This window comes from Falco punctatus (assembly GCF_963210335.1).
Source record: "Falco punctatus genome assembly, chromosome: 3".
NCBI classification, from domain to species: Eukaryota; Metazoa; Chordata; class Aves; order Falconiformes; family Falconidae; genus Falco; species Falco punctatus.
In genome coordinates, this window is record NC_137582.1 from 94443765 (window position 1) to 94466552 (window position 22788).

At 47.8% G+C, this 22788-nt stretch overlaps 1 protein-coding gene across 1 annotated transcript in view; it reads left to right on the forward strand.

The window, feature by feature from the left end:
- The first annotated feature begins 4557 nt into the window (after positions 1 to 4557).
- Positions 4558 to 22788, forward strand: part of BMP6 (bone morphogenetic protein 6) — a 99464-nt gene continuing 81233 nt past the window's right edge. Inside the window, exon 1 of the mRNA XM_080380732.1 lies at positions 4558 to 11545. Within this exon, the coding sequence (XP_080236858.1) occupies positions 11116 to 11545 (430 nt within the window). The 5' untranslated portion in view covers positions 4558 to 11115. The remainder of the gene's footprint in view (positions 11546 to 22788) is intronic.

A 22788-nucleotide genomic window follows, 5' to 3' on the forward strand; every position in this document is an offset into this window, starting at 1 on the left:
GAAGACTAGGCTATGCAAAAATATTGAAATACATGATAAAAATAAGTTCTCATTTCTATTTTTAAGGAAGGGTGTGCTGGCTTTGGCTGGGATAGAGTTAATTTTCCTCACAGTGGCTAGTATGGGGTACGCTTTGGATTTGTGCTGGGAACAGTGTTGGTAACACAGGGATGTTTTCGCTGTTGCAGAGCAGTGCTGACACGGAGCCAAGGCCTTTGCTGCCCCTCACCCCACCCCAACCAGCGAGCAGGCTGGGGGGCAGGAGGAGTGGGGAGGGGACACAGCTGGGACAGCTGACCCCAGCTGACCAAAGGGGTATTCCAGACCATGTGGCATCATGCCCAGTGTATAAAGCTGGGATGAAGGAGGAAGGGGGGGATGTTCAGAGTTAAGACATTTGCCTTCCCCAGTACCCATCACACGTGATGGAGCTCAGCTTCCCTGGGGATGGCCGAACACCCGCCTGCCCATGGGCAGTGCTGAGTGAACTCCTTGTTTTGCTCTGCTTGTGTGCACGGCTTTTGCTTTGCCTATTAAATTGTCTTTATCGCAACCCACAAGCCTTCTCCTTTTTAACCGTTCCAGTTCTCTCCCCCATCCCACTGACGTGGGTAGTGAATGAGTGAGTGGCCGCGGGGGGCTTAGTTGCTGGCTGGGGTTAAACCACGACAGAGGGATTGAATGCTTGTTTGCAGAGTCCAGTCTCATAGGGCCCTGAATCCAAAACTGAGGCTTCTTGGCCCTTTCGTGATGCAAGCAGTAATTTAAAATACACATCTGTCACAGTGCAAAGAGAGAACACGCAACATCTGTCACATTCCATTATCTTGTCTTGCTGCTATTAGGCTATTATTAGTATTTAAACTAAATATATCTTCCTGCAGGCTGCTAACCATAATACCTCGTTCAATTACCCATTCCTTTTATTGCCACAAACTGTTCTGAACATCACATAAATGAAACCGGAACATCACGTGATGGTGTTATCATATTTTATTGCTTTTTTTTAAATTTTAAATGGAAGGAAACAAAACTTGCCAAATGTTGCCGTATGGTTTGAAGAAAATGAAATGGATTTCCCTATCGTTTTGGGCAAGGGAAGTGAACAGAGGTTTTTCTAATGGAGATCAGCTGCAGGCGTTTGGTTCCACACTAACAAGGGCCCATATGCTGTCACTGGTGTATCGGTTTTGTCTTGGGGCTGTAAGAGTCTGGAATGACTATTTTTTTTTTTAAACTGTCTTTTATAATTAATTATCTGTCTCCTCTATCTCTTCAAAGCCAAGTGAAATAAAGACGTCGTGAGAGACTAGAATTACTCTAAGCAAGAAGTTAGCTTAGAAATGTTTCCTTCCCAAGTCGAATACTGTGTTTCCACTGGCAGCTCTGTGCAGCAGTTAGAAAAAACTGCCCGATACCTTGGGTAGCCTTTTGAAACGAGTCATGTTTTTAATTTGCATCAGCACAGATCACGGCTGTTTGCCCAGGGCCAAGAGAGGTGCCTTTCCCTGGGCAGCCATGAAGGATGCTCATGAAGCAGCCAGCCTGCATCACAGTTTGGCAGGTGCTCACACTGTGTCTATGCCTGTACATCAAGCAGTGCCCCCTTATGTTCCTAGGTCCTGGGACAGGATTGTCTGCACGGTTGAACGCAGCTATCTTGGGTGTTATTTTGGCCTGGGCCAGGTAGCACCATCTCAAATGGTTCCTGAGACAGGTGGATGCTAGTGCAGACCAGTGGCAGTCCTGGGGAGTAAGGGAGCAGTGGTGTGGATGTGAGCCTTCCCTGCACGGGGGCTCAGTCCCAGAGAACAGTCTGGACAACATCTAATTTTGAAGCAGGGAAAGTGAGGGTCCTGCAGCCCTAGGCCTGTCTGCAGGGGCTGGCCCACCACCCCAGCTCAGTGAGTTAGAGGGTAGCCACAACGCTCCAGCTAGAAAGCCTGGGCAGAGCATCATGCTAATGCAATTGTGCAGCCTCTGGTGTCAGAGCTGTGGCATTCAGAGTTACACTGAATATCTCAAAAGTGCCTGGAAATGACTTTTAATTGCTTATTTCTGAGGCTGTTGATTTTTTTTTTTTGCTGGAAGAATCCGCTGGCACAAAGTGGAATAAGCTATTTAAAGTTGGCCATGTGTCAGTCTGACAGGATCAACAAGGTGCAGAGACCTTGCTCTGAACATGACCATCTGCATGGTGCAGAAAAGAGGATGTGGCTCTTCCCTCGCCTCAAAACTCCTCTGAGCTGAGCTGCCTTCTCAGTGCAGGCAAGGTACTCCTGCACACCAGAGGTACTTGGGTTTAAGCTAATCCTATCTTCTTGTTGACTTTTTTTTTTACATTATTTATTATAGTACTGTACTTGTTAAATATGAAACCAGCAACAATATCTTAGGGGTTATTCTTTCCACTCCGTGCAAGTCACACTTTTACGTATGGGCAAAGACCCGCATAGACCCAGAGTGGCTCAGGTCCCCGAGTCCCTCCTGAACAGCTTGCAGCGGCCAGGGCTGGCAAGGGCAGGTTTTACCTGCATCCATGGGGGCTCAGCAAGGTCTGGGCTGCTGGCAACCCGCAGGAGGGATGGAGGCTTTGGAGCTCATGTGTGAGCTGGCCGAGACAGAAAATTTGAGCTCTGCTTTGGGCCAACAGTGCAACAAAGACAAGCCTTGCATTACAGGCATGCTGTTGCTCTGGAAACTTGAAGCCTCCCATAAGCAATGCAATTGCTAGCTGGTTATCACTTTTGCTTCACCAAGGAGGAGATTTTGTTAATTTAGAGAAGGCTGAGAACGCTGAAATGGATTCTTTTACAAGGCTTCCTCCTAATAGCCTTTAAAGAAACTACATTTCTTTCTCTGTGATCACTGTACGACCTACCTCCAGAAGGCAAATGTATAAAATCTTTTCTGTCAGCCTCTAAACATTTTCTGTAGAAAGAAAAAAAAGACAACTCTCTTTTCAGAGTTACCTCATCTTAAGCTGGCATGGAAACTTGTTTAGTGCACAGTAGCAGCTGCATCTCTTCAGCTTAAATTGATACATGGCTGCCGCTTACCTCAGTTCTTCTCCCAACTTGTTAACAAAATGATTATTGCAATGTGGATCTCTTAAATCTAAATGTTAAATGGTGTCTGGGAACAACTCATGTCCCCTTTCCTCCTGGCTGAATTAGTTCCCTTAAGGAACTAATCCGTAAGGCTATTAGCCATGACAGTAAGTACCAGTGTTGAAAAATACTCTCTTAGGGGGGATGAGGGAGGGTTTTGTTCCTGAAGTATGAAAGAAAAGGCAGGCTCAGCTATAAGACAATAGCATTTTTAAAGTTTTTAAAGCCACTGTGGTTCTTCATGTCTAAAAATGCCTTTGTAGGCTTGCTGCACTGTGCAGTGTCTTGTGAGACCCTGCTTTTTCCTAAAATACCCGTGTTTGGGTTGGCACTGTATGAGGTGCCTTTTAAAGCAAATGTGAATGAAAGTGAGTGGTGTCTACTGAATGTCCCTAAGAAGCAAAGAACCATAGGAAATGTGGTTTATCCCCCAGAGCCTGGGGAGGCCACAAGGCAGAAAACCCTTTGGTGGCAGCTCTACTGCAACAAGGGGTACAGTGGCAGTGGGGAAGCCTCAGAGATAGCCAGGGACGGGAGAAGACACTGAGCTGCCCACCATGCTCCCTGGAGCTGCCCTAGCCGGCGGTAGGGAGTAGGGAGATGTCCAGCAGGGTCGGGGTGGGATGGGTGCATACGAGACCGCTACCAAGCCTAATGCAGCAGGGATGGTCTCTGACATCTATTTTTGGAGGGTGTTTAGGGATCACTTCCTTGGAAAACTCACGCCTGAGTGCAACTAGGTGAGGGAAAGGCAGTTTGAGTACAGCCGCCTCTACAACAGGATGCTGCTGGGAACAGCATTTGTATTTTCAAACTTAAATAATCTGGCAGTCCCCGCTGTGGCCTCATGCTATTTGGGTCTATCCCAATTTCATTGAAAAGTGTTGTTGAAAAGACATATTTTGCACACTGGTCAGAGCAGACCTCATCAGAGTTACTTTAAATAAGACTTCAGATTTTTTTTTCCCCTAGTTTTGTTCTCTCCGGGATATTTTCCAGTCCCATTCTGCAATATTTGTTAGCAATCTTAACATCTGTTCTTTCGTTCATTATTATTACCATTGGCTTTGCTTCTTTGGTTGTTTTTTTTTCTTTTTTTTCTTTCTTTTTTTTTTTTCCCTGTTGCCGAGCACAAGGTGATAACCAGGCCCTTCTATCTCAAATATACGCTTTTTCTTTTGTCTGCATAAAAACACGCGCCTCTGAAGGTGAGTGAACTCAGGCGTTCGACCCCAGGAAGCAGTGTTAGGTGCTGCTGTGCAGCGTAGCAGCCATGTGGGGTGTGCCTGCTGGCACCAGGAGTGGAAGGGGATTGTTTCAGCAAAGTACACTGCCTAGTCCTCCTCTCTGTTGATGGGGGGCTGAACAGCAAGTACCCTGGGCAGCATGGCACAGGGAATACCCCTGAACAGCCCCCCCCCTTACCACACGGAGACAGAAATGATGCTGAGTCCTGCACTGTCTTGGGTGTCTTTCCCCTTTCCAGAAAGCGTGAAGAGTTAAAACCAGAAATCCAGGTGTGCTGGGCATATGGGTTTATAATGAGTAGATTGCTTGGATTAAAATCTTCCCAAACCTGTGAAGTGTAACTCCCCTTTGATAACTCACGGCACATTTCCAGGTTATTAACGCCATTTGAAAGCATTCATGGTTTTCCAGCTTTCCAGTTTCTTTACCAAATTGTGATGGCTTTTACGAGCTCATGGAGCTCACCATTTGAAATACCCACTGGCACAAGGGCAGAAATGGCAGCTTCTACAAGCTTCAAAAGAGCTTTCAACACTCGGAAGAGAGCTCTTCTGTTAATGTAGTCCTTTCTGTTAATTTGCCAAGGGTTAAAGCTGAACCGACCTAACAGAAAGGCTTTCTGTCTCCATGTGGGTCTATGAAAAAAGAACAAAAATTAATTACTGAACAAAACTTTCAGCCAGAGTTAGGGTCACTAATGCATGTTTATTAATTTAAAGTATTAGAACTTAAATTGAGATCAAATATTTGAAGATGGAGAGTCTGGTAAAAATCTACATATGGACTCCCCTTTACCTCTTCATCCTTTCCCAACCTTAACCTGTCATGTAGACATCTTGGCATTCATTCATTATACCTCACATGAGCCTAAAGGTCAGGATCTACCTGCTAAAACCAGAGTCTTCCAGTTCATCCTCACACTATGAGCTACCCCAATCAGTGTTTATTTTTTTCTGCCCAGTACTCCAGACAACGCACATGAAGGGACACTGGCTGACGGTTTGCCAGCTGATACCAGCAGAGGATGCAGTGAGGACCTCTCCTCCTCTCCTCATCTCTTTTTGCAGCATTCACGTGCTCGCAGCCAGGTACCTCTCTGGTTTTCATCATTCAGAAGAAATTCAGTTCTTTCTCAAGACCCCACCGGAGGATACAACTCCAGTGCGGACCCATGGCCACACTGAAGCCATCTACGCAGGCTGGCCATGGTGCTGTGTCTTTTGGACGAGTGTAATCATTACACAACAGATGTGGGCATAACTGCACAGAATGCCTGATTACAACACAGGTATGCCTGCAGCCCAGCTTGTATGGATTACAAGATGCATCTTTGCTACTGTTGTTACTTGCGACTAATAATAATGGGGACCTGTTCTTACAAAAATCCTATCTTTGCTGTATGCAGGCTAAAGGTAGATTCTTACCCCCGTGTTGGCTAATATATTTCTAAACTTACTGACTTTTCAGTTACATCAATCTCAACTCTGTATATAAAAAGTACCTGCCTTTCTAGTTTACCAAGTCCAATTTGCAGCCTGTACGGTGCAGATTTTGCTGTTTCCCTTCTATAGTCGATGATTCACTTTCCTCAGTTTTAAACAGAAAAGGCATTACTAGCAAAAATAAAATGAAAAGCAAATACCGTAAAAAGACTCAGAAAAAATATATTAATGATACAATATATTAATATTGATTTAATTGCTGCCATTTCAGGTCAGTTTCCCTTAATACTTGATACTGTTGACTTCAAATAAACTTTAAGCTATAATTGTTCGCGCATAAGTATATCCTTGATAGGGTGGAGATGGTGGCCAGGGTTGGAACAGAGTTGAAATTGTTTGTGAAATGCATACTGGGACTTAATTAACTTTTAACTGTTTGCTTTTGCAAGGATAGTGGTCTAGTCATGTTGTCAAATTAGTATTTATAACCATTTTTTAAAGTGTTCTGATCTGGGAAATCATCATTGCGTATTTTTAGACGAGATTTCTGAGTAAAGAAACTAGTGGTTTGCTACGTGCAAATAAGATGCTGTTACTATTTTTCAACTGTCCCTACTTGCAGTGGAGAAAGTTCAGCGAGAGAAAGGAAAAATTTGAGCTTTCATAGCAAATACTGTTTTTAGCTTGCTTCGACCTTTGAACTAAGATTATACTCAACCACTCTTTCTCATTTCTCAAGCAGACCTTGGAAACTAGCACACTAAAATTAGGATGTTTGTATTTTAAACCTCTCCAAGCGCAGCACTGGAAATAGTCTGTTCCAGCTATGGCATTATTGTACAGCATAGGGTCTCTTTATTTTTTTAGAAAGAAAACGTCATTCTTATTACTTACAGCTCTTCTACGTTGATTTAAAAAAAATACCTGCCTTTGCTTGGCAAAACGAGTGAGAAGATAGAAGCTGCCCTTACTGCAGTGTCCTTGCTGACCCTGTAAGTGCAGGAGCCTCGGTTTCTTGCAGGCGCTTTGGCAGCTGCTGGTCCAGCTGGAGGGAAAGGTGGGAATGCAAAGTTATAAAAATTAAATGTCTCTTCTGTTTTCAGGAGGTGGAGAAGGGATCACTAGAATAGTAAGCTCTACACTATATTAAAAAGTATATTATTAGTCCTGAAAAAAAATAATTTCGAGGTGTATCATTCTGTTAGAGTCACCTAATCCTGGTACCTGGAAAGCTGTACAACTAAAAGTATTGACAAAGGTTTTGCATATATCTCCTCATGTATACAGATGAGATGGGTGTATTTTAAGGCATAGTAATAGAACTTGGTTTTTGGGTTTTTTTTTTTTGGTTGGCTGTTTTTTTTTAATTATTATTATTTTGAAAGCTTCCAGCTAGAGTTAAATTACCTCTTTACCATTTCAGTGCTTCATATGCCTGGAACTGCTCCTCACAATTTCTGCATGGAACAACCAAGAAACCTAATTTGCTTAAACAAGAGCAAGGAACGATTTGCCTAAATGAAGACAACCAGAAAACCAATGAATCCTTTTTGACCAGAAACAGGTAGTCCAGCATTTAATTGCATACAACCTCAACACTGTTGCTGCCAGAAGAAATTAACTGCTGTTGTTAATCCTTGCTGGCACCACACCACATCTTGGAATGGGAGTCCTGGGGGGGCAGGCTCTGTTCACAGCCACGTGCACAGTATGTTCTTCACGACGCACTGAGCAGGTGTGGGTTTTTGAATACAGCCTGAAGTTTGGCTTAGGGGCAGAAAATTAAATAAGGATTTTTCTGGGGGAGAGGTAGGAGACCTCTTTGAATTACTAGTTGGGTTTGGGTTTTTTTGTTGGGTTTTTTTTTTTTAGAGAAAAAAGAAAAAAGGTTTTATTGCTAATTTGCCCGCAAAGGGAGACTTCCAGGAACCGACCCGAGTTTTCCCACTTTGCCACCAGATGTCCGTCATGAGCAGGGAAAGCTGATGACCTGACCGATACCCAGAAGCCTGTATCCACAGCATTTTTGAAGATGTGACAGTGAAAGGAAAGTTTGAGTGAAAGTACGTGTTACCGCAGAGTTTTGAATGGTGGATATGCTACAAAGACTCTTTGGCAAGTGAAAAGATCTGCCGGTAGCACTACGATGTGTGTTTAATTAACTCTTAAAATGTATGTGTCAGCCTGCAGCCGTTGCTGAACACAGAGCCTTCGCACTGCTCCAGAGAATTAGGTATTTGGCTCTCATGCGAAGTCTTAAAATCCTTTGCAGAAACTTGCCCTTTCTGATGGCAGGAATATCTGAAACCTGTCTCTGTGACCTCTGCAAGAAGACGTAATTCTTTCCCCCCTCAGTGACTTGCTGAGTGACACAGTAACTTTCCTAGGTCTGATGACGTTAGCTAAAACTCACAGTAAAGTGTTCACATCTACAGGCAAGAGGCATTTCCAGGGATAAGTAGTGTGCAGGTCTAGGAAGCACTGCTGAAAAAAAGTGAAAGACTTAAATTAAACTTAACAAAAGGTGCAATGACTTCTTAGGGAGGGTGTTAGCTCTCCAGTTACACATAAGAACTTACCTTAAGAATATGGTAACTTTAGGAAATACTGGAGAGGGACTTTTTACGAGGATCTGTAGCAATAAGACAAGGGGTAATGGTTTTAAACTAAAAGAGGGTAGATTTAGATTAGATTTAAGGAAGAAAACCTTAAGGTGAGGGCGGTGAGGCAGTGGAATGGGTTTCCCAGAGAAGCTGTGGATGCCCCATCCCTGGACATGTTCCAGGCCAGGCTGGATGGGGCTTTGAGCGACCTGGTCTAGTGGAAGGTGTCCCTGCCCATGGCAGGGGGGTTGGAACTAGATGGTTTTTGTGGTCCCTTCCAACCCAAACCATGCTGTGAAGGTTTGCAGTGTACTCCTGTCCCCAGACTGCATCAAACTCAGATGCCCATATGCTGCCAACTGTTATTACAGCTGCTATTTATTGCAGTAATCCCTGTGCGAATGGTACTATTTCAAATATTTTTCCTTCAGAATAAAAACATATAGGTGATACACATTTGAGCATCAGAGAAGCAGAAACACCCAACAGCTGCCCTGGAGTTTAACGCTGTCTGTTGCTGAACATGCACTATCTCTGCCCAAGCAGGGGAGGCTTTGGATGGAAAGGTTCATTCTTCAGAGATAACTGTATAATGGGACACTTCCCTCTGTCGCTGTCAAAACAGGATGTGGAGGGCACACAGCTCTACCGGAGCAGCCACATGGGCTGCATGCAAAGAGGCTCGGAGACTGGAAGGGAACGGCACAGAAGTGGCTGCTCTCTTCCCTCACCACCTGTGGGATAAGTACCTGCCTGGGAAATCTCCCTCACTGGCATCAGGGCTCCTGCGCTTCCTCCCAGCCTCCAAATGTCCCTCCTAAGGCAGCTATAAAATGCCTCCTTGGGCGGTTGAGAGGGATGCAGGACAGCTCGTGCAGTGGGCTCTCCTCCTGGGTTTTCCCAGCAGGATCCCACACCACCTTGCAGAAGGGGAAGGCTGTTGCTTTCCTCCTCTGTGGGAATTAGTCTTCTTCTCCCTGTTTAATCAAACCAGCCTCATGGCTCTAAGCTGAGCAAAGTAGACAAAACAATCAAAAGTTTCACTAGACGTTGCCCTCCCCAGTCCTTGTGGGATGGCAGAGACCGCTTGCTTTAAGGTAATGAATAGGATCCACTCCAGCAAAAAGGAGAGTGTTGGATCTGTTCTGTCACACACCCCCTCGCTTTCAAATTCCGAGTATTTTCACAAACTGAAAATAAAAAGGAGACAGTTGCAAAAGCAACTTCCATACTCTTCCCTCCCACCCCCACGCTACCTATGCTCAGCTCTCCTTAAAGGTGCCTTTTTTCCTTCCCAAACAAGCTTTTAAATACCCAGTATTATGGTGATCCTTGACCGGTGCAGTTAAAAACACCCATCTGTAACATTGCCTTCACTTAAGTGAACGCTTGGTGTAACCTCCACTTCTGAAAATAACATATTCTGCCTTGAATATTCTCAGCTGTGTCTCTGGGAAACTGGATATGAGCTTATTGCCAGATTCTGATTCTAATAAAATTAATGGAAATTTTGCCAGTGACTTCAAATGCTCCAGATATTATTCTCCGGGCCAACTCCTCTGAAATTATCCCAGTTCAAACCTAGAGTAATTGCACTGATTTCGGCAGGGCTAGCCTGGCTTTACTCATCCAGCCCCAGCCAGGTCCGTGAGATCGGAGATCAGCATATGGAAGAGCTGCTTCTCGCTCAGCCTGGCCGCCGTTATCAGCGGGGCGGGTGGTGGGTTTTAATTCTCCTTTATGAAAGGGACTGAAATCAGAGCTGCGACCTTAGACCATCCCCGCAGGAACGGGTATGTTCCTTACGGCAGGATAACGGGTTCCACCGTACGCAGAGGAGGCAGATAGGTGCTTCACCGGCCGGGGCTGGCGGGGGTACCCGTGCCTCGCCCCTCACCGGTGCTCCACGCACGGGTTTGCAAGGTAGTCCGGTAAAAGCCGTAGGATGCTGCAACCCGTTACACCGACCCGTAGTGGTTAGCGCAGGCAGCGCTCCACCTATTCTCAGGACAAACAACCTACATCCACGGGCTGGGGGCGGGGGGGTGGCCGAGATCCCTCCTCCGCAGGGCAGGGAGGCAAGGCTAAGGCGGCCGGTGCCGCTGCCTTTGCGGCGCGCCGCCCCAGCGCAGCAAACCGGTGACAACCGACGGGGCCGGCGCTTCCCAACCTGCTCCGCCGCCCGCCGCTCCCCCCGCCCCCGCGGGGCCGCGCTACCTGCGCGCTCGCCCCCTCCCCGCCCCGGAGGAGCGGCCGCCCGCCCCGCCGAGAGGCGGGCGCGCCGGGGAGCTGCCTTTGCCGCCCGCAGCCCCGCGCCGGCCAGCCCGCGGGGACCGGGGCTGCAGCCGCTGCGGCCGCTCGCTCGCTGCCGGGCAGGGGAAAGTTTGCCGCTCTTCCTCCTCCTCCTCCTTCGTCCCCCGTGCGCAGACCCCGCGGGCGCCCCCGGGCAGGGGCATGGCGCACTGAGCGGCCGGGCCGGCGGCGGCCCCGCCGCACCTGAGCGGCGGGGCGGGGGGGGAGGAGGGCTGCGCCGCGGTGCCCCGCGGGCGGCCATGCGCGGCGGCGGGGGCGATCGCTGAGCCCCGCTGGCCTGGCTGCCCCCCGCCGGCCCGGGCCGTAGCCGCCGCGGGGGGGCAGGGCTGGAGGGCGGCGGGGAGCCCCCGGGGAGAGGGGGAAGCGGGGACCTCGCCTGCCTCCGCCCGGCCGAGCGCCATGCCGCGGCGGCTGGCCTGGCTGTGCTGCTGCTGGGCGCTGCTGCTGGGCGCCTGCCGCCCCGCGGAGCCCGCGCTGCCCGCCGAGGGCGCGGAGCCGCCGCCGCCCGCCGCCGCCTCGGGCTTCCTCTACCGGCGGCTGAAGTCGCACGAGAAGCGGGAGATGCAGCGGGAGATCCTCTCGGTGCTGGGGCTGCCCCACCGCCCCCGGCCGCTGCCGCGGGAGCCGCCGGCCCCGCCGCCGGGGCGCCTGACGGCGGCGCCGCGCTTCATGCTGGACCTGTACCACGCCCTGGCCGAGGGCGCGGAGGGCAGCGCGGGCGCGGAGCGCAGCGGCCGCCCGCCGCCCCCCGCCCCGCCGCCGCTGCCCAGCGCGCAGGACAGCGCCTTCCTCAACGACGCCGACATGGTCATGAGCTTCGTCAACCTGGGTGAGTGCGGGGCTGCGCGGAGCCCACCCCCCGCCTCCCGGCCGGAGGGGGCGGCTGCTGCCCGGGCGGCGCGGCGGGGGCGGGGGGTGCCGGCCGGGCCCCACCGCGGGCCGCCGGGGAGGGACGCGCACGTCGGGGATGGGCAGAAACCTCCCATCCCTCTCGCGAACGCTGGAAAAACAATGCCCCGGAACGCAAAACCCGAGGGGGACGACAGAGAAAAGGGTGTATTGTTGGTTTATTTTTTTTATAGCCTCTTGTTCTCCTGTGATGATAGGGGCCAGAGCCCCCTCGCTCGGTTTGACACCCCCCCCCCCCAGCTCCGGTTCCCGGGCAGTGGAGCCGCGGCCGCGCAAGTTGCGCGGGGCCCGGCGGGGCTGCAGGGCTCCCGGAGCAAAGCGCGTCCCGCGCCCCGCTGTCCCCGTCCCCTCTCCTCTGGTGTGAGCTGCCGTGGTGATGAATATGTGACTCTGTGTAGGATATTCTGCTGAGCGAGTCCGGGAACGTGATAAAAATCCCTGTTGTGTGGAAATCTTGAAGTAAGTTGTGTTCGATGCCAGCCCGCACTCCAAGCATGTCGCACAGCCAGTGCGGTACTGATGCGAAGGGCTCCGAGGTGGGTATTTCGGTGGAAAGCCATTAAACGTTTTTACTTAAAGGAGCCCTGAATACTTGTCTGCAATTGTAAGGAAACAGTGTAATTAGATTCAGCCTAATGTGGAGAATGAAAATATTTCAGTTGGCAAATTGCAGTTCCTTTTCTTAGGGAATTTCTGCGAAGCTCAAGTGTCTTTGCTGGTCGGCTAAAAACTGTCTTTACACTAGTGCTGCCAGAGCTGCGCACCAGGACAATGGCACCTGTGAACAGCTTGCTTTGGTTTAAAAAAAAAAAAAATTGTCGTGCGTTTTCTCATCTAGAGCAGGGATATGCTGCTGCTGAGGGAAGTTTCTCTCAGCTCCCAGCAGTGGCAGGTGTGTTCAATGGCTTTGCACCACGGTGTATGTATTTAGAACAAGAGCTGGGTAATTGTATCTGGTGACAGTTCTGTAATAGGTCAGAAGTGCCCCCCTTGCGCAGCAAATACTTGTTGAAGGGGTTTGTCTGTGTTGATGTCGGGGTGACTGCCAGTCGTGTGGGCACAGCTGAGCGGCCTGGGGTGCTCAGCCCTTGCAGCAGTGCAGAGCCCTGCGGGCTCCACGTATGGTGAGGATACCTGTCAGGGTCTCAGCCTTCTTTAAAATTAGCTTGGTGATGTTTAAATGGTGCTGCCATCTCGGGGCTCTGATGCGTTTGACTGAGATGTCCTGAAATCGTCCATCAATGGAGTCAGCGTGGTCAGAGTCTAGCTGGGACCCTGAGATGTGGGAATATTGTCCAGGGTTCGAGTCCAAAGGGCAGCTGCTTGGGTGCTTCTCCCCTCCCAGCCTCCCCAAGCCTCTGCATCCTTTGAATACACAGCGCTGCTGCCACTGTCTCTGCTTTTTGCCTTGGGGACTTCGAGGACGTATACTTGGAGCTGTGAATTTAAGAAGAGTGGTGTTGGCTGTAGCTGTCTGTAAGCAATCCCCATAGCAATTTTTATTTAAAGGACGCAGAGCAAGGTGCTTGCAAGGGGCTGGGTGGTTCCCAGAAGAGCTGATTTTGGGAAGAAACGTGAGCACGTGGTGTTTTAGAAGGTATTTAGCTGCCTAAAGCACCAGGAGAGCGGTACTAGACGGTAGACCAGGAAGGATTTTCTTTTGAAAATAAAAAAAAAATTCATATGATTCAAATCAGTTTTGATAATTTGGATCTAGACACTTATGTAACAACAAGGAAAATTATTCATGTAGTGTAGTAAAATAGCACGACTGAAATGCTAGTTATGAGTCTCAGGAAGTATGAATCAACTGCAGAAATTTCTCATCAACTTCCAAGTTCCGAGTCATAAACCATAATGTCATTTAACGTGATTGTTTGTTACCAGAGTGTTGGCAAATCGACGGGCTGAGACTGAACAGCTGTTCGGCTGTTTTCTCTAGCGCCTCTGACATGTCAGGGATTTTGGGGGGTCTTTCACAGCATATTGACATTTACTTTTCCAATAAACAATAATTAATGCCAGAAAACTAGAGGAAGCCTGAGGTTATATTGCGATATGGAAACTGAAGGTGTGATGGGAGAAAGCCAGCCTGCGATCTAGCAAATGGCTTATCAGATGTAGTCTAGGAAATGCAGCAAAAGATGGTGGGATCGCAGCAGCAAGGGAAGACTGCCTGACCCCAAGGACGCTGGCTATTCCAATGAAGTGTGTGCCAGGCAACCCTGAAAACCCACAGCTGGAGTCTCCTTGTAAGCAGACACTGCCAGCATTTTTTTTATGTGGCGTTTTCTGCATGTGATCAGGCATATAATAACTTAAAACTGGTTACAATTGGCTTCTGAAGAACTTTGCGTTCAATCTTAAAGACATCCATCCCGTTCCATTACTGAAGGGGCAGCTGCCAAAGGGATGTGAGGGGCCCTTGCCGTCTGTTCTCGTCGAATCAGGACAGTATGGTATCCCGTGGGTACACCGGGTGCAGGCTGCCCTGAAGATGTGTGCAGCTGCGTGGGTGTGAAGGCAGTGCAGGTGACCTGCCTTCAGGTGCTGCTGCTGCTGCAGCCCAGAACCAGGCAGACATTTGATGATGCATCTTGTTGTGCTGGGAAGCCGTGATCTAGATCAGCTGTGGGGAGAAGTCCTGCTTTGTGGTGAAAGTTTGCAGGTGTTCTTTTGAAGTGTATTTAATTTTTCCAGCCCTGGAGCCCAAAAAGCGTCAGTAGCTTGTAGATGCTGCTGACTTTAAATGTGTGGTGCTCCAGCCCTTCCTGACCAGCACACATATTCCTTCAGTCTGAGGATACAGCAGATGTGGTTTCTGTCTGGGGCAGACTATGTTTTCCTATGTGCTCAGGGTAAAAGTCTTGCGTGTCAAGGTCTTACAAAGCTGAGGGACTTTGGTGAGGTCTTGGATTATTCAGGCAGTGCAGGCTTGTCCCAGGCTCAAAGGTGATGTCTGGAGAGACAATTTCATTAAAAAAAAAAAAAAAAAAAAAAAAGTGATAAAAGAGGGGCACAGGGGTGTGGAGGTTCTGCAGATGCAGGGAGTTGCTGTCTTGCTGGCAGGATAAGAAACATTAGTCTTAGAAGTCTAGAGTCTGGGATTTATCCTGCCTGCCTGATGATGTCTGCACTGTAGTATGGACTTGCAAGGTGTGGGCGATGATTCCCAGAGGGGCTGACTATAGGAGATCTTTGAGTGTCCAGGGTTTCCAGGAGATGCTTAGCACTTTGTTTTAAAAGGCACCTGGAGAGTGTTATCAGACAGTAGAAAAAATTATTTGTTCCCATTACAAGTAAAATTAAGATATAAACCAGTTCAGGTAACTTAGATGATAAATTTCATTTATCAGCTTAGATACCAAAAAATAATTTGACAGAAAATGTCATCTACCCTTAGTAAACCTGGTTGTTATTTTGGGAAGATGATCCTAAAAGTGTCTATTTCAGGTGTTTTCACTAGGGTGAGGCACCTGAAACATGCCTGTTTCTTTCCATTTCCCACATAGGAAGTTTGGATATCTAGCGCGGATGGAAACATCCACATTTTGGATCTATTTGGGATTTATCAGACCAAGCAGGGTACTGACTTTTTATGCCAAGGGAATGACTGTCCAGCAGGGTTGGGGTGCTGTGGTGGTGGTGGTGCATTCTGGACCAGCAGATGTCCTTGTGAAACTGTTCGGCTCCTCCTGGAGGAACATCCTGGGTACAAACGTAGAGCTAGCATGACTTGACACAGCATTGCTGGGGAAAATAACATCTACTAATGTTTCCTGTTTGACTAATGTACCTTCCTGGTGGCACCAGGTAGGGTTATCCCCTTCTTGTCGAACAGCCCCGGGGTTGGTGTGGAGATCCCTCTTTGAGGCGGTGACGCTGGATTGACAGCTGGACTCAGGCAAGCATCCCTACATTTTGCTGCCAGGACTGTTTTAGCAAGATAGGTATCGAGCTCCTCACAACAAACCCCTTCTCTTTTCGGTCCAGGGAGATGAGGAGAGAGGGGTCACTGCTCAACCTAAGCTGCAGACTGGTGCTGGGGGCTGTGGCAGATCTGAGGTCTCCCTTATCTCTTCTGGCTCATCAGTGCTGATGTGTAGGGGGGCTGCTCTCCAGCTCCTGTTTCACTGCCTGATGTCTTCAGAGAGTAGTGTGTACCATGTGTAGCAGCAGGAAGAAGACTTTTGAGGACTTCGCTACTTTAACTGTGGCCAGAATTATTCCCTGTGCTGTTGGACAGTCCTGTGTTAACATGGGGAAGAAGCTTTTCAGGTCTTCACCCGTGCTTTCCTATCCTGGCATCCACGCCGAGGGGAAAAAAAGCAACATGCTTCCCACTAGAAAACCCAAGGAATCCAGTGACCGTCTTTGTGGGTTTCTGCTGTGACCCAGATCTGGGGCTGCTGACAGCTGGATGGCTGTGCAGGAAGCGTCTGAACCCACCAAACCCTCCAGAGATAAGGACAGCTAAAAGTGTCCTTTTGAGGTGTGGTGCCTGGTTATCCATGACATCGTGCCTTTTTGTAGCAGGCTAAGAGCGTGGATTTACTGTATCTCTGGACTTTTGGAGAGGGGGTTTCCCCCTTTGTCACAAGAGCTGCAGGTCTCTTGGGAGGACTTCAGGCAGAGGGATGAGGGGAAGCCCAGCTGTTTGCCAGGCAGTCCTGCAGGCAGCCGTGAGGCTTTTCCACGTGATTTGAGTTGGGACCATGATGAAAAGCCTCTTTCGTTTTCGAATCCCAAACCCCCAGGCAATTCCTGTCTTCCCTGCAAGACTTCAAGTATCTGCTGGGGCAAGGGTGCTCCCTTTCAGTGCCAGGGAGCTGCTGGGAGGTCAGCGTAGGGCTCGCTGTGCAAATGCTCTCTCTCCCCTTGCCTATAAAGCAGCAACTTACGGATGCGCTGTCTTCCAAACAGGCTTTTCATCTTTTTGGCAGCCATCACCTGCCAGATTTCCTTCTAGGAATGATCTTGCACAAATCCATAGCAGCTTAGGCGCAAGCAGTATGCCTTCGCTCTGCATGGCTTTTCGCAGGAGGGAAGCAGTGCTCCAGCATCCTTGTGTGCATTCCTAAAGCAGGTGAATTTTTTCATCTGAAGGATTTGATCAGCCCACCTGTCTTTTTCCTGGTATCATGCTTGCTGTCAGGGGATATGAAATTAGGCAACCAAGATGTATCAGGGACGTTGCCTGATTATGTTGATGGGACCATACCATTCATACTGTCATCCCATCTGTTTATACTCTTGGCCACATGTTGTAAAGGTCAAGACATCTACTCACAGGGAATAACTGGAGTGTGTGATGCTGTGGATCTGGCTGTGCTGCCAGCTGGCTGAGTACAGCCTCGCGCTTTCGGCATGTGAGCAGCGTCCTCCATGTGTGTCCAAAGCAGGCCAGTATTGGAAAACATGAAGCTGATGATGGGAATGAATTTACTGACTTCTGCCAAGCCTTGTATACCGGCCTTTGATGCCAAGACAGATCCCAAGTGTCAGAGAGCAGCCTTACATTTGCCGTTCAACTGATGCAGCTCAAGGTCTTCATTTATGTCATCTCCTTGAAGTAGTCATCGCTTGCAAGCTGCCTGCTAGTGTGCAGCTGCCTGACGACATGATTAAAGAAAGGGCAAATGGTCTCTTAAAAGTCCTCAGCTCCTCTAGACCCTGAATTTGAGGGACTGCAGTCATCCTTCTGCCTGTGGGCAGGAGCGCTGGAAGATGTGTGGCTTGTGGAGAAGCTGCTGTTCAAAACCTGCATTGTTGAAATGAGTGGAGAGTCACGTTTGTGCAAGCAGTTTATCCAGGTCCAAGTGTCATCTGGACTAAGCTACTGGAACCTGACTGTGTGGCATTAGCGGGACAATTCTTTGTCTTGTGAAAGCTTTTCAGAGCTTGAAAATTTACAGTCTCAAATTCGGGTGGAATGTTGAAGTCTTACTTACAACAACAACAAAAAGTGATTGTAATTGGAAAAAGTTAGTAGTGCCAAAACAGTCTTGATTGATTTGAGTCCAATTTTGTATGTGTAAATAACGAAAAAGTTGCATTTTGAAATACAAACCCAGGTGTGTGGGTGGTTTTTTGGATTTTTTTTTGTAGAAATAAAAGCAGTGCTTCCTAATTCTTTTCCTCAAACAAAGTTGAAACTAAAGAGCTTCTTGTAAAAAGGTTTTCTTTTGGCAGTTTTCTTCCAGCTTAACGTGGCTTCATCACAAAATCACTTTGGGTAGCAGTTGCAGATGTCTTCTGCTGAGCTCCTGCAGGGACTTCTTGCTGCAGGCTTGCATCTCCACCGAGGAGCTGCAGGTCCTTGCTGGCTCTAGTGGTGATGCTCTCTCTCGTAGTTTTAAATATAAACTTCTAAGTGGTGTTTGTGATTTAGGAGGAAGGAAGGTGGTGTTTAGACTTTCCATGTCGTGGAGGCATGATTCTTTTTAAGTCATCTTGCCTCATTGCAAACTTGTGTGGGGTTAGACGAAGGTACGAGTTACTTGGGATTTAAACAGTCCCATCTTGTGTTTCTCCTGTATCCCGAAAGATGCATGGTAATGCTGTGAGGTGCAGCCCACCTACTAATCATTTAGCGTTTCCATTTGACCATTTGTGTAGTGATGTGAAACAGAGAGCAAACGCTATTGCCTGAATGGAAAAATGGCTCGTGGTTGAGACATTCCCATTGGTTTTAGCAGGCATGAGACCCCAGAGCCTGGGAGACCGAGGCTGATGGACCAGGAAGTCTTCTGTGCACCTGGTTATTGGAGGTTGGTGTTTGGTCACCCCTTGTTTGATGGGGCAATGGTTTCAAGCTGAAAAAGGGTGGGTTTACATTGGCTAAAAGGAAGAAGTTTTTTATAATGAGAGTGGTAAGACACTGGAACAAGTTGCCCGGAGAAGCTGTGGATGCCCCATCCTTGCAAATGTTCAAGGCCAGTGGATGGGGCTTTGAGTGACCTGGTCTGGTGAATGACGTCCCTGCTTGTGGCAGGGAGGTTGAACTGGATGATTTTTGAAGGTCCCTTCCAACCCAAACCACCTGTGATTCTAAACATGGAAAGGGCATTTGGGACTGGGATTCTCCAGCTGTGGTACACTGTGGAAAAGGCATTTGGGACTGGGATTCTCCAGCTGTGGTATACCAAGGGCAAGGGGACATGCGTGAAAACATTTCAGTGGGTTGTTCCTTTCCACATTTTTTCCAGTTGTGGCTGGCAGAGGATGAGGAGCGGTGCCTCCTGCACGGCTGCAGTGCCTGTAGCAGGGGTGGCCAGCACCAGCACCCTGAAGAGGTGCCCACTCCCTGGGGAGCCCTGCGGCCCCACGCTTGCACCCGGAGCAGGTTCCCAAGGCGGTGGCTTTGGGAAGAGCATGGGGCTGCAGCTGCCGCAGGGCTGTTGCAGGAGAAAAAAAGCTTAATTAAAGTAACTGAGCCCCTGTGGGATTGCAGGGGTGTTTAATACATTGGAATGGACTTTGATTCCTAAAACGTGCAGTGGATCAGGGCCAGTATTTCTTCAACTGTCAGTTACTTAAGAAACAGCCCTGTAGGACTGGGTAGATTTTTGGGGTGGGTTTTTTTCTTTGTTTGTTTTGGGTTCCTTTTTTTTTTTTTGGTGATGGCATGAGATGATTTTTTGTTTTGTTGTTCAGGGCACAAAGATTTTGACAGCACTGCCTTCAGCTCTTTTTATTATACATTGCAGTGTTCATCATAGCACAATGACAGAATTGAATCACTGGTAGCAACAGTGGGAATTTTTGGCAAAAAAGGATAATGTAGACAGAGCCGAAGTGTTCTGCTAACTAAAACAGTAGCTGTATTTTCAGAGAGCTAGACATGACTGTTTTGATCCAACGTGGTGTTAATCGCGAGAATACTTAACTGCTTTCCTATGAACTTTCCCCTTAAAAATATCCAATGATATCACCTGATGTTTTGCACGAATGCTTGGTATAACCAGAATTTAGAACAGCTGGCTCCATATAAACTTGGAATATTCATAGGTCAACTATTAGTGTATAAATAAAAACATTTTGAAAATGAAAACAGAAGCACAGTATTTGAAATATACTCAGCGTGCAGATGTACTTCATGGCTTGAATAGCTTTACAAATTAATCAAGACAGCCTTAACACTTGTTCTGAAGAGGTCAAATTTCTTGATACTAAATGAGAAAGTGTTTTTCAAGCAGTATTGCAAAGATGTGTTATTCCGTGTATTTTAGTGGTCATTTGCAGTATGAGAGATGTATGAATCTGCTATTAGAAGCCCCCTTTTAAAGATTTATTTGATCAACCCAAAATCTTACTGGTGGCAGATGGAGACCCACGATTTCTTTTATCAAGCACAGGCTGTAAAATACTCTGTGTTTAAAGTGTGCATGCAAATGTTGACGGTGAGGTGTACTACAGTGTTCTTATCTTGTCACTTACTGCATCGCGTTCGTGTGGTGTATATAGTCAAGGCATTAGACACTCTGTTTGCACAAGGGCTGAGGGGTGACATAATGTCTATTGAAGCACAGGCGTTCAGCTCCACACCAGGCAACAACGAGCACTTAAAAAATGAGAACAGATGAGAGCTTGTGGGCAGGCTGTGATAGTCGCACCCGTAAGCCGGGAGGTGTTGGAGGGAGGAAAGGGTCCACAGTTTTGGTGTGAAACAGAGGTGCATTCTCACATTCTTATGTCTCCTGGGCTTTCCAGACTATCTGAGAGAGAAATCCAGGAGAGTGAAGCTGTAAGCAGTCAGTCCCAGTCCTTTTACAAGAAACAGAATTGTCCAAACGAGTTGGAAAAAATGTTGAACTGTAACAAGCACGTACAAGATGCAAGAGTCTTGTCTGCCACTGGCTTTGTAAACTCTGTAATAAATATTGTTTGGATGTGAACACTTACCGCAGCCTAACTTCCATATTTCTCAAACTGCCTCAGAAGTATCTGGATGAAGGCTTGGTATCAGGGAGTAAAGCGGGCAGAGCTTTAGTTCCTCATATCGCAGAGGCGCAACCTCCCTGTGGCCAAATCCAGATGAGCCAGGGCCGAAGCGGTGATCTTTAATCGCCAGATGCTCTGCAGGAAAAAAGGAAGAAGCATTTTCTGTCACTTCCCACGGGCTTCCCATTCATCTTCCTTCTCTTCTTACACCCATACTGGTGGCACAGTCCAGCTCAACCATGATAAGCAACACTTCTCTGTGCGGGAAGAGGCCTCATGAGCTATTAATATAGCTGTGTCTTCATCATGGTGCCAAGCCTGTTTCTTCAACATGTTTGCGTGCAAGCACTGAGGGGCTTCTCCACAAACCTTGTCCTGTGTACATGATTTTGGTGCAGAATAGTAGGAGCATAGTTTTAAAATTTAAGCCTGGTATGGAATTGGTATTTGAGTAACTACAGAAAGATTTGATCCACAAGTACAGAACCCAGGTGCTTGACTGACAAGCAACGAAGTTTGGAGAAAAAACCTTTCATTTTAGAAAAGCAGCAGTCTCTCTTGCCCACAAACTGTCATCCTGAGACCGCATTTCAAACATGCAGACCCTTTTGCTTAATTATTGTAACATCAAACGCCTTTGACATGAAAGGGACCAAGCAGTGGCTATGCAAGATAATGATTTGTTTATAAAAATAATTTAAACAGCATATGAAAAGGATAAACATGCATGTCCTGCCAAAATTCACTGTATGTTCTGCAGGCTTTGGTGATTGTGAATCTCTTGGCTTGCCCTTTCAATATATATATATTTTTTTTAACCCACAAAGAATAAAAGGCAGAGGGGGAAGGGAGTGAAGAAAAAAGGGAGACTTAAAAAAATTGTTCTCATATTTAAGGAAGTTCCAACTTACTATGCTATGGAATATAGCTGGAGAGAAAATACATTTGTTTAATGTACTACAGTAGAGATTTTCATTTGGAGATGCCTGTGTCTTGTCTCTTTTCATGTGATAGTTTTTACACTTCAGTGATTGTAGCAGCTGTCCTGTCCAAAAATGTTCCATTCTGTGGGATGCGTAATGCTCGTTACTTATTAGACAACGTAAGGCTACCGCTCTGTCTCTTATTCAGGACCTCAAAACACTTGATAAGCATTGACGACTCACAGCGTGCTCTGATGAATGTAAACCGCTACTACACTCATGCTCCAAGTGGCTGATCTGAGGCTTGGAGGGCACCACTGGACCGGGGCAGCGATGAGGTCTCTGACATTCCTGCTTCTAGTCCTGCAATCTAACTGTGAAACTACGTGCTGTGTTACTGTCCTGGCAGATCCCCAGGTGGCTCATGGAGTTGGTGGAACAGTAGGTTCTTACTCTGTGAAACCCGTCCTTCTTCAGGTTGCAGCATCAGTCAGCTGGAGACCACAGTTTCTCATTTGGCCTGGGGTTTAGTCATTCTGGCTTACGACCCTTGCTCATCAGTGTTGCACGAGCTGTTAGGGACGTGCTTCTCAGCCGTGCTTGCACACAGCTCAACATCAGTAACACCTCTGATCTCTCTGGGCGCTACCTGAACGTGAATGCCCACCAGACATGCATTTGTATATGATGTCTGCTGTGTGCCATAGGTGATGGTTTTTGCAAGAGAGCAGCTCTTCATTTTAGATCTCTGACCTGAGCAGCGCAGGAGATGCCTGGGTGCAGTGGGTGGTAGCGTGAGCGTGTAGGCAGGCTCTGGTTTTGCGCGTGTGTTGAAGTACACCTCTTGTGCATGGGTGTAAGCTGGCATCTGTGCAGAGGTGAATAGGAAAAATGAAAGTGGTCACAAGCTAGCCCAGTTTTCAGTTGAAACTATTGTGAAGCCTTGTAAAGGTCTGGTTGACTTTTGGTAACGTCCATGATAACGGTAACATCTGTGCTGCAGAGTTGTAATGTCTCTTGGTAATGTCCATACTGCAGGCGCGGGGAAGCCGATGGTAGGTGTTCTTCTGAGTTAACTGATAGTTTTGTTGAAAAACTCTGAATAATAGTGCAGTGTAATGGCTGAAGTCAGTATAATGACTCCTTTATATTTCAGGAGCTATTGGGATTGGGTCTGCCTGATACTTCTGCTATCGCTAGTCTCAGTAAAAACGATTTTATGGGGTCCCAAAACAGTCTGTTGCTTCTGGCAGCCAGAGAGCTGGCAGCTCCAACTCACTGACGCTTGAAGAGATAG